We start from the raw sequence: 17375 nt of genomic DNA on the forward strand, positions 1-17375 counted from the left end.
CGTATGTAAGAAAACAAAAAAGAAACCGAGCTCACTTATATAGGATTGTGAACCGTATATATAAAAAAAAAATAGGAAATTTATTTGTGCCATCGCACAAATCGCGAACATTTTTTTCTCTACGGACAAAGATTCTACGACCCCTCTAGTGTAATTGTGCGTGTGATGTGTAGGCGCCTAAACACTAGATATTTTTGTTTATATAAATATTTATTTCCGCTCTGGTTATCTGTCCTTACGGATCTACCCACCGTGCTTTGGCAAGCACGTTAAGCTATCGGTCCCGGTTGTTATCAGAAACACGTCTAAAAATCTTATCACTTTATTAGTAACTGGTTTTGTCAGTGTTTGGCTTCCGTACCTCAAAAGGAAAAACAGAACCCTAATAGGATCACTTTGTTGACCGTTTGTCTGTCAAGACCCTGTTCCTCAGGAATGCGTGGAGGTATCAAGCTGAAATTCATATCAAATACTCAAGTCTACTGTCCCTTAGAGCTGTGTTTTTTGTTACGGAACCCTCAGAGTGCGAGTCCGACTTGGCTGTTTTTTTTTTTGACTAGAAAAGTATATTTATTAATTGAAATACTTTTTTGTACAATTCACATCTATAACTTGCATTGCGTTAAGCCCGCCTTTTGTACACACTTGTATTAGTGTATTTATTGTACAAAAAAGTAATTTAAATTAAAAAAAAAAAAATCGCTCACTTACGCGGGCTTAACACTGAATGAAATTTTCAAAGCTGTAAATATGTAATCTTATTATTTAAAAAACTGCTGTACACGTTACTATAATAGATTTCCATCTGCGCTTTTTAGTAGTATTAAAGTAGCGTATTTCCCTTTATGTGAGTACTTATTTATTTTTTTGCAGACTCAGGGGAAACCCGTTATGGATGCCTCCAGCCCGGGGGTGTTGGAGGGTATGCCGGACTCGCACCAACTAAAACCCCTGGGGTGTTATTTTTCTCGCCTAGAGTGGGATCACGGGGACTGTAAGGACTTCCGTGATGACTGGCTAGGTACCTACGTACAATAATGAATAAGGTGTATAAAATATTTCAGGGCTGTCCTGATGAAACATAATTAATTTATTTGGCCTGAATAAAATAAAGGCTATTGATTGTATTGTATTTATAGTACTGCATTATTTACCTCGATACATCACAGTCTTTAGGAACGTTTTGATGATTGATATAGTTTATCTGACACATAAGTTTCTGATAGGATTTGTCAACTAAAATTACGCTTCAGCCTGTAATATCCCACTGCTGGACATAGGCCTCTTTCCCCATGTAGGAGAAGGATCAGAGCTTAATCCACCACGCTTCCAATGCGGGTTGCTAAAATTAGTTTCGCATCAATTCATAAACTTAAAGTTTTGGATTTAAGGGGTGTAAATATATTATTTGCAACGTGAAATGGAATGGAATGATTATAATTGTGTTTACAGGCAAACGAAGAAAAACCGACTTCAATTATATCGACAAGTAATACAACGTAGATAGACGAAAAAATAGTCAAGTAAATACGCATTATCAAAGATTACTCCAAAAGTTGTAATCAGATCTGGATGAAATTTAAATATAACCACATGACAAACATCGGCTTTTGATTAAATTAAAAATCATCAAAATCGGTCCACATAGTAATAAGTTATGCGGATTTTCGAGAGTTTCCCTCGATTTCTCTGGGATCCCATCATCAGATCCTGGTTTCCTTATTATGGTACCAAACTAGGGATATTTCCTTTCCAACGAAAAAATAATTATCAAAATCGGTTCATAAATGACGGAGTTATCCACGAACATACACAAAAATATATATATACGGTCGAATTGAGTAACCTCCTTCTTTTTTTGAAGTCGGTTAAAAAATAGAAAGGCATAGTTGTTTATCAGTTAGAAATGGTTATACGTCATATAAATTTATATCTAACACATGAAATAGGCACAAATACAAAAGAAGAGTGTTATCAATAATCGGTAAAGGAAAGAGTTTTTAATTTGATAAGTTTTGTCTATGTATGCTGGATCTTTTTTAAATACCTAGTAGTAGTCTACCAAATATCTAACAAATCGATGCATGTAGGTATCTGTTTTAGCTATAAAGTGCTGACAAGATAAAGCTAAAATCAAATCTTATAATAAATGCAAAAGAGAATTAAAATAAGGTTTTCTTAAATAACTTATAATCATTTTCAAGGTAATCAAGTCGAATTTTAAAATACATTTATTTTTACATCTACATATAACTATATATTAATACGTGAAGCGAAAACTTTGTACCCCTTTTTTATGAAAATTGCGCGGACGGAGGAGTATGAAATTTTGTACACTTATAGTTTATATAGAGAAGGAGTGCAGAATGCTAATACTTTTTTTTAATTATGCAAAAAAATAGATTAAATCAATAAAAAAAACATTACACACATTACCACGTATTTGACACACACGCGTAATACCTACTCTTTTGTTTATTGTTATAGAAATATGATCTTTGACAACAGAACCTTGTTAATGTTCAAATTTATAATTTAAATTAATTGTGGTCGAATTTCGACCACAGGGTACACTACTTGTAGATATAAAGTGAATTGTCGATATATACATCTTATCATATCTATGGTTTTATTGTAAACAGGATTAAATGATGTATAATGAAATAAACAATGAAAATAATATTTAGACTGGCCTATATTATAATTACTCCTATGAAATCGAGTTACACTTTTCAGAAAATCGTAAAATCGTATCGTCGGTCGGTTATTCATCATTACAGCCTATACAGTCCACTGCTGGACATAGACCTCTACAAGTTCGCGCAAAAAATGGCGTGAACTTATGTATGTTGCCTATAGTTACCACGCTGGGCAGGCGGGTTGGTGACTGCAGGGCTGGCTTAGTCCCACCCGAAGAAGTTGCTGCCCGTCTTCGACTAGTGTATTTCAAAACCAGCAGTTGGATGGTTATCCCGCCATCGGTCGGCCTTATAAATTCCAAGGTGATAGCGGAACTGTGTTATCCCTTAGTCGCCTCTTACGACACCCACGGGAAGAGAGGGGCTATATTAATCATTGCCGTAACTACACAGCTTATATTATTAGTGATGATAAGCGATGAACCTGATGATAAGCGATGAACCTGATGATAAGCGATTGCCGTAGCTTATAGACACTTGCAACACAAAAAGCATCGTAATCGCGCAAGCAGTGTTATTTAAACTTTTAATTTCCCCAATGGGGATGCTCCAGAATTTGAGCAGGGTATATTATTTTGTGCCTTACCTTAATAAGGGTTATAGATAAATTATCAATGACGTGAATTTTATGTGACACAGAATTAGCAAGTTGAAGTGGCAGTGGGCTGATCATCTGTGTCGCAGGACCGATGGCCGTTGGAGTAGACGGATCCTAGAGTGGAGACCGCGTCTTGGCAAACGCAGTGTGGGACGTCCTCCGGCCCGTTGGACCGACGATCCACGTAAGATTGCCGGTGTAGGCTGGATGAGGATTGCGGAAGACCGGGATGTCTGGCGTGAACTTGGGGAGGCTTATGTCCAGCAGTGGACTGCGATTGGCTGAAGTGTGAATTTTCTTAAAATCAGTAGAGCAACAAAATTGGTTCTTGAGTCAAAGGAGTATAAAGCTGAAAATGGGAAAAGCTAGATACGGCTCTCTTTCTCTACGCATCGAATCCGGGAAATTTAACTACTTTATAACACTAGTTTGTTACTGGGATACTAACCCGATCCAGTAAGGCCCAAACTTTTATTTTATTTATCTTCTGCTTGGCATTATTAATCCCAGCTTTTATTGCCAGGTTCTACCTTCCAACTAAGGCTTCTCCACTTTGCGCGATCTTTAGCATCATTCTGGGTTAGACCTCATCACGCTCTCATGTCCTGCTTCACGACATAGAGCCATCGCTTTCTTGGACGTCCGGGGAGGTCTAGTTTCAGAGCACGACGCACAACATGTCCATACCACCGCAGGCGACTTTTATTTTATTTATTAACAATTCATAACCGTATGGAAAAGTCAGGGTATACTGCCTACGTTTACATTGTAAAAACCATCACTAATATTACAAAAATTAAACAATAATACACCACAACATCAATCAAAGATCAATAATATTACAAAAATTAAATAATAATACAATCGTACAAATTATAATTACCATTAAGCTAACTTTTACTACGTTTCAGCCTGTAATATCCCACTACTGGGCATAGGCCTCTTTCCCCATGTAGGAGAAGGATCAGAGCATAATCCACCACGCTGCTCCAATACGGGTTGGCGGATATATTCCCTACTATGAGTAACGATCGCTATCAGGAACTTTACTAAGTGTCCTTTATTTTTTAATTGTAAATATAAGTATAATTTTAAAGCCGATAACATTTTTGTGACAAAATATTTCTTTGATACATATTTTTATGCATCAAAAGATTGTGCATTTGTATGCATTGTACAATTGTATGCTTTAAATATTAAAATATATAAGCATCTTGTGTTGTAACAACGAAAGAGATTAAGCTATAAATCACTCTATCTCGTTTGACTTAACTATTAATTAAACTCGTAACAGTAAGGTGGGATACATAGCCGTACCCAGGGGGAGTGGGGCAGGGGAGGACCCTGGAAGTTGTATGTTCTACAATGTACTATGATGAATTAAACAAGTAAAAAATGCATATTTAAATTTATGTTTATTTATTTACTACTAGCTTTTACTCGCGGCTTCGCTCGCGTTGATTTTTTTAATAAAAAGTATCCTATGTTACTTCTAATACCTCCAAGAGTATGTGTACAAAGTTTCGTGATGATCGGTTTAGTAGTTTTCGCTTGAAAGCGTAACAAACACACTTAAATTCACATTTATAATATTAATAGGGATTTGTGTAGTGTGTAAGTAAACAAGCGAGGACGATCCGGTTTAAAAAAAGTTTACTTGCCTCCCCCTAGGCTGAACTGGAGAAACTGGGCCCATGGCGGGATCACTAAATTAAAAAGAAATTTGAGCTCATACAACGAATGTAATAAGGAATTTTCTTATAAATTCTAAAATTTTGCAGCAAATAACATGATATTAAATGGTTATTGCAGCTCACAGACATCTGCAGCATACGAGGATTGCGGATACCTTTAGGATAGTTGTGTTCATTTTAGAAAACCGAATTAATTATAAACCGACTTCCCAAAGGGAGGATGTTCTCAATTCGACTGTATTTTTTTTCTTTATCGATGTAATTTTACTTTTTATGTGTCTAATTCGACGGTTGTTTTTTTAGTGTATCGATTTTTATGATTCTTTTTATATTCGAAAGCTGATGCTTATCATGTGTCTCTTTTCAATTTGTGCGAGATCCGACGTGTAGTTTTTGAGATGTAATGCGTACACTAGTAATGCGTACTGAATTGGCTTGACTAGGTTTATGATGTTTTTAGATAATAACTTTTTTTTGAGGGGAAATCCCTAACGGATACCCACGGGCCGGGCAAGCCGCAGGTTATGTCCGATCCGCACTAAAACCCCTGAGGTGTTCCTCCTCTCGCTTGGGGCAGGGTACGCTGAGCACTTACACGATCCCGCTGTCTCAGTTTATCACTTGTCCATTTAAAATAAAGTCGATTTTTTATTGTTTTACAACAAACAGCATTATTATAACCAACATGGTTTTGTCAAAGGAAGATCGGTTAACACAAACCTGGTTTTGTACGTGGAAGAAATTACAAAACACATGGATAGCAATAAACAAGTCGACGCTCTGTACACTGACTTCAGCAAGGCCTTTGATAGAGTTCCACACCAACTTATGTTAAAAAAGTTGTCGGCGTACGGTGTTGTTGGTTCTGTCTTGTCTTGGCTAGAATCATACCTTTCTGGGCGTATTTTTTATGTAGTAGTCAATGGCTTTACCTCTACACCACGTGACATAGACTCTGGAGTGCCACAGGGATCACATCTCGGTCCAATTCTTTTTAACATCTTTGTGAATGACCTTCCCCACTTCATAAAGCATTCTGTCCCTTCCTTATATGCTGATGACCTTAAGTTATGGAAGGTTATTGACACAGAAGAAGATGTCTCCCTTCTACAAAGTGACCTCAATGCTCTTGTGCGCTGGTGCGGAAGAAATGGTATGCAGCTCAATATCAAGAAATGCCATCACATAAAATTTACGAGAAAATTGTGTCCCATCTCATCGGTCTACTTTATTAACGGTGTGAGTCTAGAAGAAGTTGACGTAGTAAAAGATTTGGGAGTATTTTTGGATGGCAAAATGACTTTTGTTCCGCATATTGAAGGCATGGTTGGAAGAGCTTCCAAGCTATTAGGTTTTGTTATCAGAAACGTCAGGGCATTTAAGCGCTCATCAACCAAAATAGCTCTCTATAATAGTATTGTGAGATCAGTTCTTGAATATGGTAGCGTGGTATGGCGTCCACATTATGCTTGTCACATATTACGTATAGAACGTATTCAAAAGCGGCTGGTTCGGCATTTAGTTCACAATCATTACAGAGACAAGAAGTCACTCTCGTATAATGATATTTTAGAGTCATTGAAAATGCAAAGTTTAAACAGCCGACGTGACTTACTTGATCTCTGTTTTTTCTATAAAATTATGAGAAATTATCTAAGTTGCCCAGCTCTTTTGGAAAAATTTATGTTTAGAATTCCTCTTCGGATGCCTCGGAAGCCGGTTGAGCCACTCTTTCGTCCACTTCGTAGAACAGTTTTGGGTGCAAACTCGCCAATCTCACGAATTTGTATGCTCTATAATAGGTGTGGGGGATCGATTGACGTACACTGCATGTCTCTAACTGGATTTAAAACAGAAATTGCCAATAGGCTGACTTAGTGGTTATTGTAATTATTATTATTATTATTATTATTATTTTTTTGATTATTAGTCTTGGTGTTTAGCACATAATTTAGTTTCTAAGAAATTTTCTTTTGTATACATAATATAAAAAGCATGTGGAGTATACCTGTAACTGGTTGTGCAATTAGCACAAATAAATTAAATATTATACTGTAGATGTAAGTAACATTGTAACAATCGTTGGTGTACCAAATAAATAAATAAATAAATAAATAAATTATGCTATGTATGTAATGTTTTATTTATTTATTTAAATATTTTACTTACCCAAAATGAAATGAAAACTGTTAGAGCTTTCTCTACCAGTTCATCTTTATGCCACATAATACAGGCATATAGATAGACTAGCCCGATGGTGCAGTTTGTAGTGACCCTGCTTTCTGCTCCGAGGGTTCTGGGTTCGATTCCCACCCCGAGTCTGGGTGTAATATACATATTTATTTATATATTCATATATGTAATATTTATAAGTATGTTTATCGAAAAAAAAATGTAGCTATATACCAGTCGGCTGTTACCTATAAACACAAGCATTAAGTTGCTTACTTTAGGAACAGACGGCCGTGTGTGTATTGCGTAGATATTTATTATTATATACTTATATAATTAATACAGGAATATATATAGACCTGATTTTTTTTTCTAAATACATTATAAGTCATACTTATATTTATCTACGATCTTTAGTGTATATATAAGTACCTCTTAATTATAATTATTATAAACTTACTGAATCGGCGAACTTCAGCTAAGAAAAGTAAACGAAGCTTACCTAGGCTATCAATATTAAATTAGTATTAATTGTTTTTTATTAATAAATTTGACCATAAAATGGTAGATAGTTGTTATTAGCCGTCATATTTTGTATTAATTTATGTTACTAGAAATTTTATTTTACTTTGTAATATATAAATAAATAGATATAAATTTATCTTTCGAACAATATTTTATTTTCATTTTCTAAAGTGTGACCGTAAGTGACAACCAATTTTTATCAATAAATATAAACTTATTGTCAGTGTTTTGAGATTTCACGCGTTACGGTCTATTTAATACATAAATTGATGACAAAAGTAGTGATGGAAGATCAATAATCAGCACTTACTTTTTAAAAAATATCTGTAAAAGCTCTATATTTGATTTTATTCTTCATTTCAACTTCATTAACTGAGGTAGGGCACAGCAGGAATTTCCTGCTCAAAATATGGAGCAGCCCAACTGGGGTAGTACCTCTACCTTACAGAAGATCACAGCTAAATAATACTGTTTTCAAGCAGTGTTGTGTTCCTGTTGGTGACCAGAGCTCCTAGGGGATTGGGGATTGGGTCGGCAACGCACTTGCGATGCTTCTGATGTTACAGGCATCTATAAGCTGCGGTAATCTCTTTGCCGACCTAGTGATATATTCGTGACAATTTACAAGACAAGTTGTTTGCTCTCCAATGATAATTTTATTATATAACGTTTTTATTTGACAGTCAAAAATGACTTTAATAAAATAAAAAAGTTGTTTGCTCTCCAATGATAATTATATTATGTTTTTATTTGATAATCAAAAATAACTTTATTCAAATAAATTTTTTATACATATTTACAATTCACAACATAAGAACTAAATATTTACAGATAGTTTTGGTATTAATCATGTATTTTTCTAAAATGCTTAATGCCCTCGCCTCCATAATAATGAATTTCCTTGTGGTCCGGGGGCCAAGTATAAAATTTGATTAATTATTTCCGCCCATTTCCACCAGGAAATTAGTCATGGAAATCTGTCACTGACTCCCGGACCATTATAACTAAAACTATAATAAAATTACAATTTTCTTTAAAACTAATGTGACAAGAATATTTGGACAAAGCTTCACTTGTAGACCTTGACTCTGATGCAACAAATTCTTATTCTGTTCACGTATACTCGAGTATTTAAATTTATTTAGATTAGGACAAAATGTTAGTTAGTAGTAGTATGCAGGCTTTAAAAACAAATATACATAAATCGACATTTTATAAATGTTATATTTATATTTAACTGAGGTAGGGTATAGCAGGGCGTACCCAAAACATCTAGAGCGCCCCGACTGGGGTAGTACCTCGAACTTATAGAAGATCACAGCTAAATAATACTGCTTTCAAGCAATGTTGTGTTCCTGTGGTAAGTAAGGTGACGAGAACTCCCGGGGCTAGGGTCGGCAACGCGATCGCGACGCGTGTGGTAATGCAGGCGTCTATAAGCTACTGTGATCGCTTTCCATCTGATGAGCCGTATGCTTGTTTGCCGACCCAGTTGTATTTTACTCATATAACTATTACAAATAAGCATACTTTTTAACAGGAAGATATGTGAAAGATTTAGTATCTGAAGCGAACAAAGGGACTCTACAGCTTTAGAATATTAGAATAATTCTTAATATTTAATTACCGAAAATGTACTTCGTAATCGTGGATATTTTTCTGATATCAGCAGAAACTTATTTCTTTGTAACAACTATGGGTATGTTTGTGTGAGCGGTACACACTCATCTAATATATAATATTCTCGTGTCGCGGTGTTTGTAGTTAAACTCCTCCGAAACGGTTTGACCGATTCTCATGAAATTTTGTGTTCATATTGGATAGGTCTGAGAATCGAACAGCATCTATGTTTCATCCCCCTAAATGTTAAGGATAGTCCACCCCTAATTTTTTTTTAATTTTTAGATAAATTATTTATTTTTTATTTTATTATGATTTGGCGTTGAAAAATACATACAACCCTAAATTTTCCCTCTTCTACCACCAACCCCTATTTTTAAATAGCGTTTAGCGGCAAGACAATGTTTGCCGAGTCAGCTAGTAAAATTGTAATATTTTAGGATATATCCATAGTAGTGTAAAGTTGAATGTAGATCTCGCGGCACAAAGCCTAATTGTATGATATATAAAGATACACGAGTATAGGTATTCTTTATAAAATGTTTCTTCACAATTAAATATAACACAATGCTTTGTATCTAATATATAAAATTCTCGTGTCACAGTTTTCGTTGCCATACTCGTCCGAAACGGCTTGACCGATTTTGATGAAAATTTTGTGCTTATCCGGTATCTATGAGAATCGGCCAACGTCTATTTTTCATCCTCCTTAATGTTAGGGGTAGTCCACCGCTAAATTTTTTTTTTATTTTTTAGACAAAATTTTTAATTTCTATTTTTTATGATACAACATTAAAAAATACATACAACCCTAAATTTTCAACCCTCTACCATCAACCCCTATTTTTAATAGCGTTTAGCGGCAAGACAACGATTGCCGGGTCAGCTAGTCTTTTTATAATTGTAGTAAGTTTTATTTTGATATGTTCCTGTACATTGCATATTTCGAACCGATCGCGTAAATCATGGTCGCCTATAAAATCAATAACCTTTTTGTACTATATACATGTATAATCTTATATATAAAATTCTCGTGTCACAATGTTAGTTACAATACTCCTCCGACGGCTGGACCGATTTTTATGAAATTTTTTGTGCATATCGGGTAGGTCTGAGAATCGGCCAACATATATTTTTCATACCCTTAAGTTAAAAGCCCCGCTTAAGGGGGTTAATAACATATATGGCAAAACAACGTTTGCAGGGTCAGCTAGAAATGTTATAAAGCTAAAAGCTTTTTGTTTTTTTTGTGTTTGAAACCACAGGACAAAGCTTGTGTATTAAACTTACATAGTATTAACTGATTTAATGAATGAATTTAGTAAATTGTAAAAAAATAAGACGTTTTAGTAATCACTACATAGTAGAAACAAAGTCGCTTCCGTCTGTCTGTCCTGATGTATGCTTAGATCTTTAAAACTACGCAACGGATTTTGATGCGTTTTTTTTAGTAGATAGAGTGATTCAAGAGGAAGGTTTATATGTATAATACATGCATAATATGGTAGAGAAACCCTGATAATTTTAGAGGTTTCTAACGTATCTTTTGTTGTTGATAGTATCAGCATTGGATCCATGCGAAGTCGGGTCGGGTCGCTTGTTTATTTATATATGACATATTGTATTACACATTTTAAAAGTGTATGAATCATAAATATAATGCACAAAGTTAATAAAGTCCAAATCCTATCTTATCAATGGAGGACTTTTTACAGACAGCCCCCTGTCTATAAAATAAACTTTGGTAATGTGACAATAGCCTTAAAATTTAACTACGAGTATATTGTATACACTAATTAACCTGGCAAACTACGTTAGTAATTTTTTGCGTTTTTTTTTTTTCATGAATATATCGATTTTATTTTTATTTGCTTTTATAATTATTTACCTTGTTATGACAACAACGAAAACAAAAAAAGACCTATTCAATTTTGGTGCTATCTTCTAGTTATGCGAGGAAGCTAAGCTTTCAGAAGCTGTGAGAATTTTTGTGCGACTAGTTCGGCAAACTGTGTTTGTATTTTTTGCGTAAATAAATGATGAGATTACTAAGATGTCGTCTATTGTGAGATTGACACAATATACTGTATATGTCTATATTAAACGACAAGAAATTATAAAATTTTAACCCCAAGCTTCCGACTGCCCAAAGTAACAATTTTCTTTCTTGGCTATGGTATTCGCAATATACCACAACCCACAGCCAAAAATTAAATTGAAAGTTTATAATATTAGCTGAATCATATTATTCGGTTTAAAATTAAGTCAATAAAATGACAAGGATGATGTATGCTTAGTGGCGATGTATTTTATGCATTATTTTTATTTTTTAACCGACTTCCAAAAAAGGAGGAGGTTCTCAATTCGACTGTATTTTTTTTTAAAGCGAAGTTTCTTGACAATTTTTCTCTGAAGAATCTCCAATTCAAGTCGGTTGTTTTTTTTTCAAGTTTCATATTAAAATTGTTTATGTTTAAAAAATAAAATTATTAAAAATGTATAATATTATGTTGCATTATTTTTGATGATAAATTGTATTTTATATATATTTTTTCCTGCGGTCACCAACCCGCCTGCCCAGCGTAGTGACTATGGACAAAACACATGAGTTCTCGCCATTTTTGGCGTGAACTTGTGGAGGCCTATGTCCAGTGGTGGACTGTGAAAGCCCGCTGATGATGATGATATATTTTTATTCGATACAATACTCCGTGCACTTTCATTTTGATTTCATTAATATTGCTTATAGAAATAACGTACGGCGCATTAATATAAAATCGATAAAAGATTTAAACCTAAATCTCTAGGATTACAAATCGTTCAAGTTTTCGTGACGCTGCGTTGGAACGAATTATGAAAATATCCTTAGACACATGCCTTAGTCAGACGTCTTTTTTTTGTTCTAAAAAGGACTATAAATTAGTATGATACTAGCGACCCGCCTCGGCTTCGCACGGTTGCAAAAACTACCAGTATTCCTCAACTATATTATGCATGTATTATACATATAAACCTTCTTCTTCAATCGCTCTATCTATTAAAAAAAACCACATCAAAATCCGTTGGGTGGTTTTAACGATTTAGGCATACATAGGCACAGAGAAAGCGACTTTGTTTTATACTATGAAGTGATTAGTCATTACTAGGTCGCCTATGACGGAAGTGAAAATCATAAATATCATTCTCTATAAAAAAGTATTAAATTTCAATACGAGTCAGATCGGCCGAAAAAAAATAGTGTGGAAAATACTTATGTTGACGATGAAATTTGTGTCCTCTACCTACATAAATTGATTAGCCATTAAATGCAATTTTATCCATGCTTATATGCTCTGCTCATAGGGGTCATCCATTAATCACGAAAGGCTCGGAAGGGGCTCGGAAAATAATCACGAAATATCACAAGGGCGGGGTTATAATAAAATATCACGTATATATATATATTTTTTTTTTGAACGCGCGTTTTCTATACCAAGAACTGCCAACAACACCCTGCAATCCTAATTTCTGTCTAGAAATTTGTATCACGATGCTTAATTTTACAAAGTTTTATAACATTATACCGGTATTGAAAGATGATATTCTGAAAAATTCAGTATAGTTTTCACAAAAAATACACGTTATTTTTAAACAAGTTCCAAAAACGGAGGAGGTTCTCATTTCGATTGTATTATTTTTATGTATGTTACTTCAGAACGTTTGACAGCGTGGACCGATTTCGATAAAAAAATTTTTATCGAAAGGTGGTGCGTGTCATTTGGTGCCATTTAAATTTATTTGAGATCTAACAACTACTTTTCGAGTTATATCTAATAATGCGTTTTTACTTGACTATTTTTCGTCGACCTACGTTGTATTGTACCGCATAACTTTTTACTGGGTGTACCGATTTTGATAATCGAAAGCTGATGTTTATAATGTGGTCCCATTAAAATTTCATCTAGATCCGATTACAACTTTTTGAGTAATCTTTGATAACGCATATTTTCTTAACTATTTTTTCGTCTACCTACGTTGTATTACTTGTCGATGTAATTGAAGTCGGTTTTTTTTTCGTTTGCGAGCAAACACAATTATTGGATATCTATATAACCCACCTAATTACAAAGGTTTTTAAAGGAAAAAGAACAACTAAGTAGATTTCAAACCTAGGTTATTAAAAGAAATAAGGTAAATTTTCGTCTTTAGTGTTTAATGTGTGTGATCTTGAAGACGTTAGTACAATATACTAAGCTAAAAGGTCAGGACCGAAGTGATCTTGAAACGTCACTAACATTTGATCAATTTACGTCAAACGATAAACCTCGACGTCGTTGCCCAGCTGTGGTATTTAAACTTTTTTATCACATTGAAATTCTTTGAAATTCTTGAATTGAATTAATTTACAAATTTCTGTTTTTTTTTTAATGAAAATCACCGTTTTTTAATATTTTAACGGAAATAAAAATAATATATAAGTTTATTTTATTTTTAACTATATAACTCTCGTGATTCCACTCGTATCGTAGAGCAAAACATCACGATACAACACATATCATATCCTGTTGTAACACCATAGTATTAACGGCCTATAACCTATTTTTGTGGGCTCGAGTTGTTATCTGGCGATCACATCATTAAATTCTACCTTACTTTGGGTTACGTAGATTTATAATTACTAAAGAATAAAATTGTTAAATGGATTCAATTTCATTTTTTGTCGTTAAGAGCAAAAATATCTTCATAGGAAGATTAAAAACTACTACTAACTAAAACAACTACGACGACTAAATCCCGATAAACCTTTTTACATCACAGTATAGGAAATTAGTTAAATAATTACTTACATAATTAAAAAAAATTAAATTTGAATCACAATTACCCAAAGTACACTAAACTAATTACACGTGATTTGTAGTAACACGCTCGTGTCATTTGTTAATTATTTTACTAAGTCCTTAAGCAACTTAAAATAATTGCAGTTGTATAAAAAAAGAAAACTTTTTTTAATTTGATATTTGTGATTGGAATAGGATATTTTTTTTTGCTTATTAATTCAAAAAGATATTTAGTATTAAGTGTTGTTCAAATTCTTTCATTTATAGGAATGAAAAATACAGAAAAAACACAATGACAAAATAATGAAGAAACAAATAGGTACCTGTAGTACATAAAGAATTGTATTTTATAGTGTCGGGGAATATTAAAAAAAAAACCACAGGTGGAACTGAGAAAGGAGCTCCTAGTAAGTAATAAAAAATAAAAACTTTTGTTGTAGTAATAAAATTTAAGTCAATAAATTAAACTTTAAATTGAATTATTATTATCTTAATTTTATTGCCTTTTTTAAATAATCTTTAAAATGAAGATATTAAGTTAACATTATAAAGTTCGAAAAAGTAATTCACGTTTGTATATAACATCTAACAAACAAACAATAAAGCCAAGAATACTTACAACAACATTTATTTAACCCTATATTATTTAGTTATTGATTGCAACGTCATATTCTGAAAGCGCTTGGCCTTGATAAATATATTTACATAGGTACATAAACGCTCATTGTATTATGTAACAATGTACATATTCTAACATCGATAGTCAATCGTTCTTGCTAATTTATAACTACTTCGATAACTTTTATACATTCTCAAGCTATTTATCACGCCGCACGCGGATAACTAACCTAATTTATGTAAAATTAAATAACCTCTTAAAATTGTTACATTCAACGAGAACATTGACCTGAAAAGTATGATAATGTATCATATCGAAATGCAAAGATGTAGAAAAAGTTGTTTTAAACAAAGGGAAGTGCGGTCGAGTCGAAAATAATACATTGGTGAGGCCCATAGAACTCCGGGCGGATATCATATAGCTACGTAGATAAAACCTTCCGCCGTCGCCAGCGCTCCTAGCGACGACTGAACGAAACTCACTTCATGCCGCGTACACCCAACAAAACAGGTATGCGCCGAGTTTACAATTTATATATATATATATATTGTTCTACAAAATATTTTACATATTTATAATATTTATTTGTAATAATAATTTTTTTTGTATATTTTGCTTATTCACTATATTTAAAATTTGCTTTTTATAAATGGATGTGTGATGTGTCTAACATCTCAAATAAGGTATTTAAAGTAGTGATATATCTTAAACATTATTACTATATAATTGCAACTAATTCCAATATTTTTATGTAATAAAAAAATATTACGTCAGTACAGTAATAATTTGACAAAAAAGAATTAAAACAGATTTATTATTTAATTTTAAAGAGATTTTTAGTCATTTGCTTTTGTATAAATAATTTGGTAGTAAATAAAAGACAAAATATATACTATTCAAAATTTATTTAACAATCTTCATCTAACATTCATTTAAAAACCTTTAGAGTATGCCCATTCTTTAAGAAGATTTACAAAATCTCCCTTCACTTCAATAAATCTACCAAATTCATGAACTCTAGTTTCTACGTAGCGATTTAGCTTTTCTTGTAAATGTTCTTTTATTAAATCATTCATTAACCAAATATCCCCTTCTATCTTCCTCAATGCCGTTATTTTTCTTTGACCTTTATGAGTAATCGTCAGATATATTGGTAATTCGTGATTTTTAGTTCGTGGCATATAATATGGTAATTCTTTGGCTTCTTCTTTGGGTGGTATCCAACCCGAGGGGTAGCTCTCTTTTGGTACTACCGGAGGTATAGTTTCTAGAGGCAAGAGGCGTTCTACGTAAGTCCATTCTGGAGGATTTTTTACGATGTCGAAATCATATTGTTCTTTAATTTTTCTAACAAACGGAGAATGTGCGTAGTTAGAGTAATTTCTTGTAACTTGTGCCTGAAACAAGAAAAAAGATTACTTAATAATAACATGTTAAGAAAATATTTTTATAGCTACTAAGTACATTATTTGCATTTAATTTGTTTAGTTTCCAGTTTTTTTAATTGCTAATTATGTCATTAAGAATTACAAATCACTTTATTTTATTATAGGTTATGTTCATTAATATACATATATTTACACATATTCTAAAACATTCGTATTAAAAAATGAATCTATTGATTAAAGATTAAATAATTAATTTAAAGAATATTAAAAAAAATATAATATAAATATTGCCTCTTTTAAGTCGAAGCTTTTTGTGAGGGTGTACACCCATAGTTCTGTCACATGTCGCGGTCAAAGCGACATTACAGCTCGACGCGATTAAATATAATTGAATAATTACCGATATTGACTCTGGTGTAAGTTTTGTACCCAAATCTGCAGCGTTGTTCAGGATCCGCCCGGTTTTTCCAACAAAAAAACGTGCAAACGCGTACTGTGAACGCCACACGGTCGCCATTTTGAATAGCGAATAGAGCGATTGCTTGCTACAAGAGCAATAAGAACTATATTATTCGTTCCGAAGGAAACATTATGGCGGACGCCTGCAGACATTTGTGCTTTTCAAAAATCGTTTTCTAAGTTTAATCGCGTGTTTTTATTGAACTTTTTCGCATATTATGGTGCATTGAGTGTCTAATTGACTTTTTATTGTGGTTTTTGGCAGTTCCGTGGAATAAATTGTGAGTATTTAGTGAGTACATTGCGGAGGTGCGCCACGGGTAGGGAAATGATTTGGTGCTTTCTGTCTCTCGGTCGACGCACACGCAGCGCACAGCTGTAGGTGGCGTTGCGGTCATACGAGATAGATGTGTACCAAAACATTACATTTTCATGACTTTTCCGGCTGGATTTTCTATGCAACGAGCGCCTTAAACGTAAATATTATTACATATTATGCATGTCTAAACGTTCGACTGTGCGTTTAATATTTTATTTATTTACATTCCGTAGCCAAAATAGGTGTATAAAGTAGTCAAAGTTGTTGATTTACCGTGCATCGCTTTTGTTTACCACGACTTTCGGACTTAATTTGCGACCGAATTACGTAGAAATAAGAGAGGAGCGATAGTTTAATATTTCAAATAACTCGATGTTGAAATAAAGTATATCAAATATTTAGAATTATACCGAATTAAGCAAAAATTGATGATGGTGTAAATTGTTACTTGTATCTCAAATAATC

The 17375-nt window shown here is 33.4% G+C and overlaps 1 protein-coding gene across 1 annotated transcript; it reads right to left on the reverse strand.

Annotated features, from left to right (window-relative positions):
* Positions 1-15632: 15632 nt before the first annotated feature.
* On the reverse strand, positions 15633-16707 carry LOC123661148 (probable 39S ribosomal protein L49, mitochondrial). Its single transcript, XM_045596140.1, has 2 exons — positions 16533-16707; positions 15633-16141 (listed from the first exon to the last, which is right to left on the reverse strand). The coding sequence occupies exons 1-2, from the start codon at positions 16647-16649 to the stop codon at positions 15677-15679; spliced, it is 582 nt and encodes a 193-aa protein (XP_045452096.1). The 5' UTR covers positions 16650-16707; the 3' UTR covers positions 15633-15676.
* Between the last annotated feature and the right edge of the window lie 668 nt (positions 16708-17375).

The sequence above is a fragment of the Melitaea cinxia genome, chromosome 16, assembly GCF_905220565.1.
Source record: "Melitaea cinxia chromosome 16, ilMelCinx1.1, whole genome shotgun sequence".
Lineage (NCBI taxonomy): Eukaryota > Metazoa > Arthropoda > Insecta > Lepidoptera > Nymphalidae > Melitaea > Melitaea cinxia.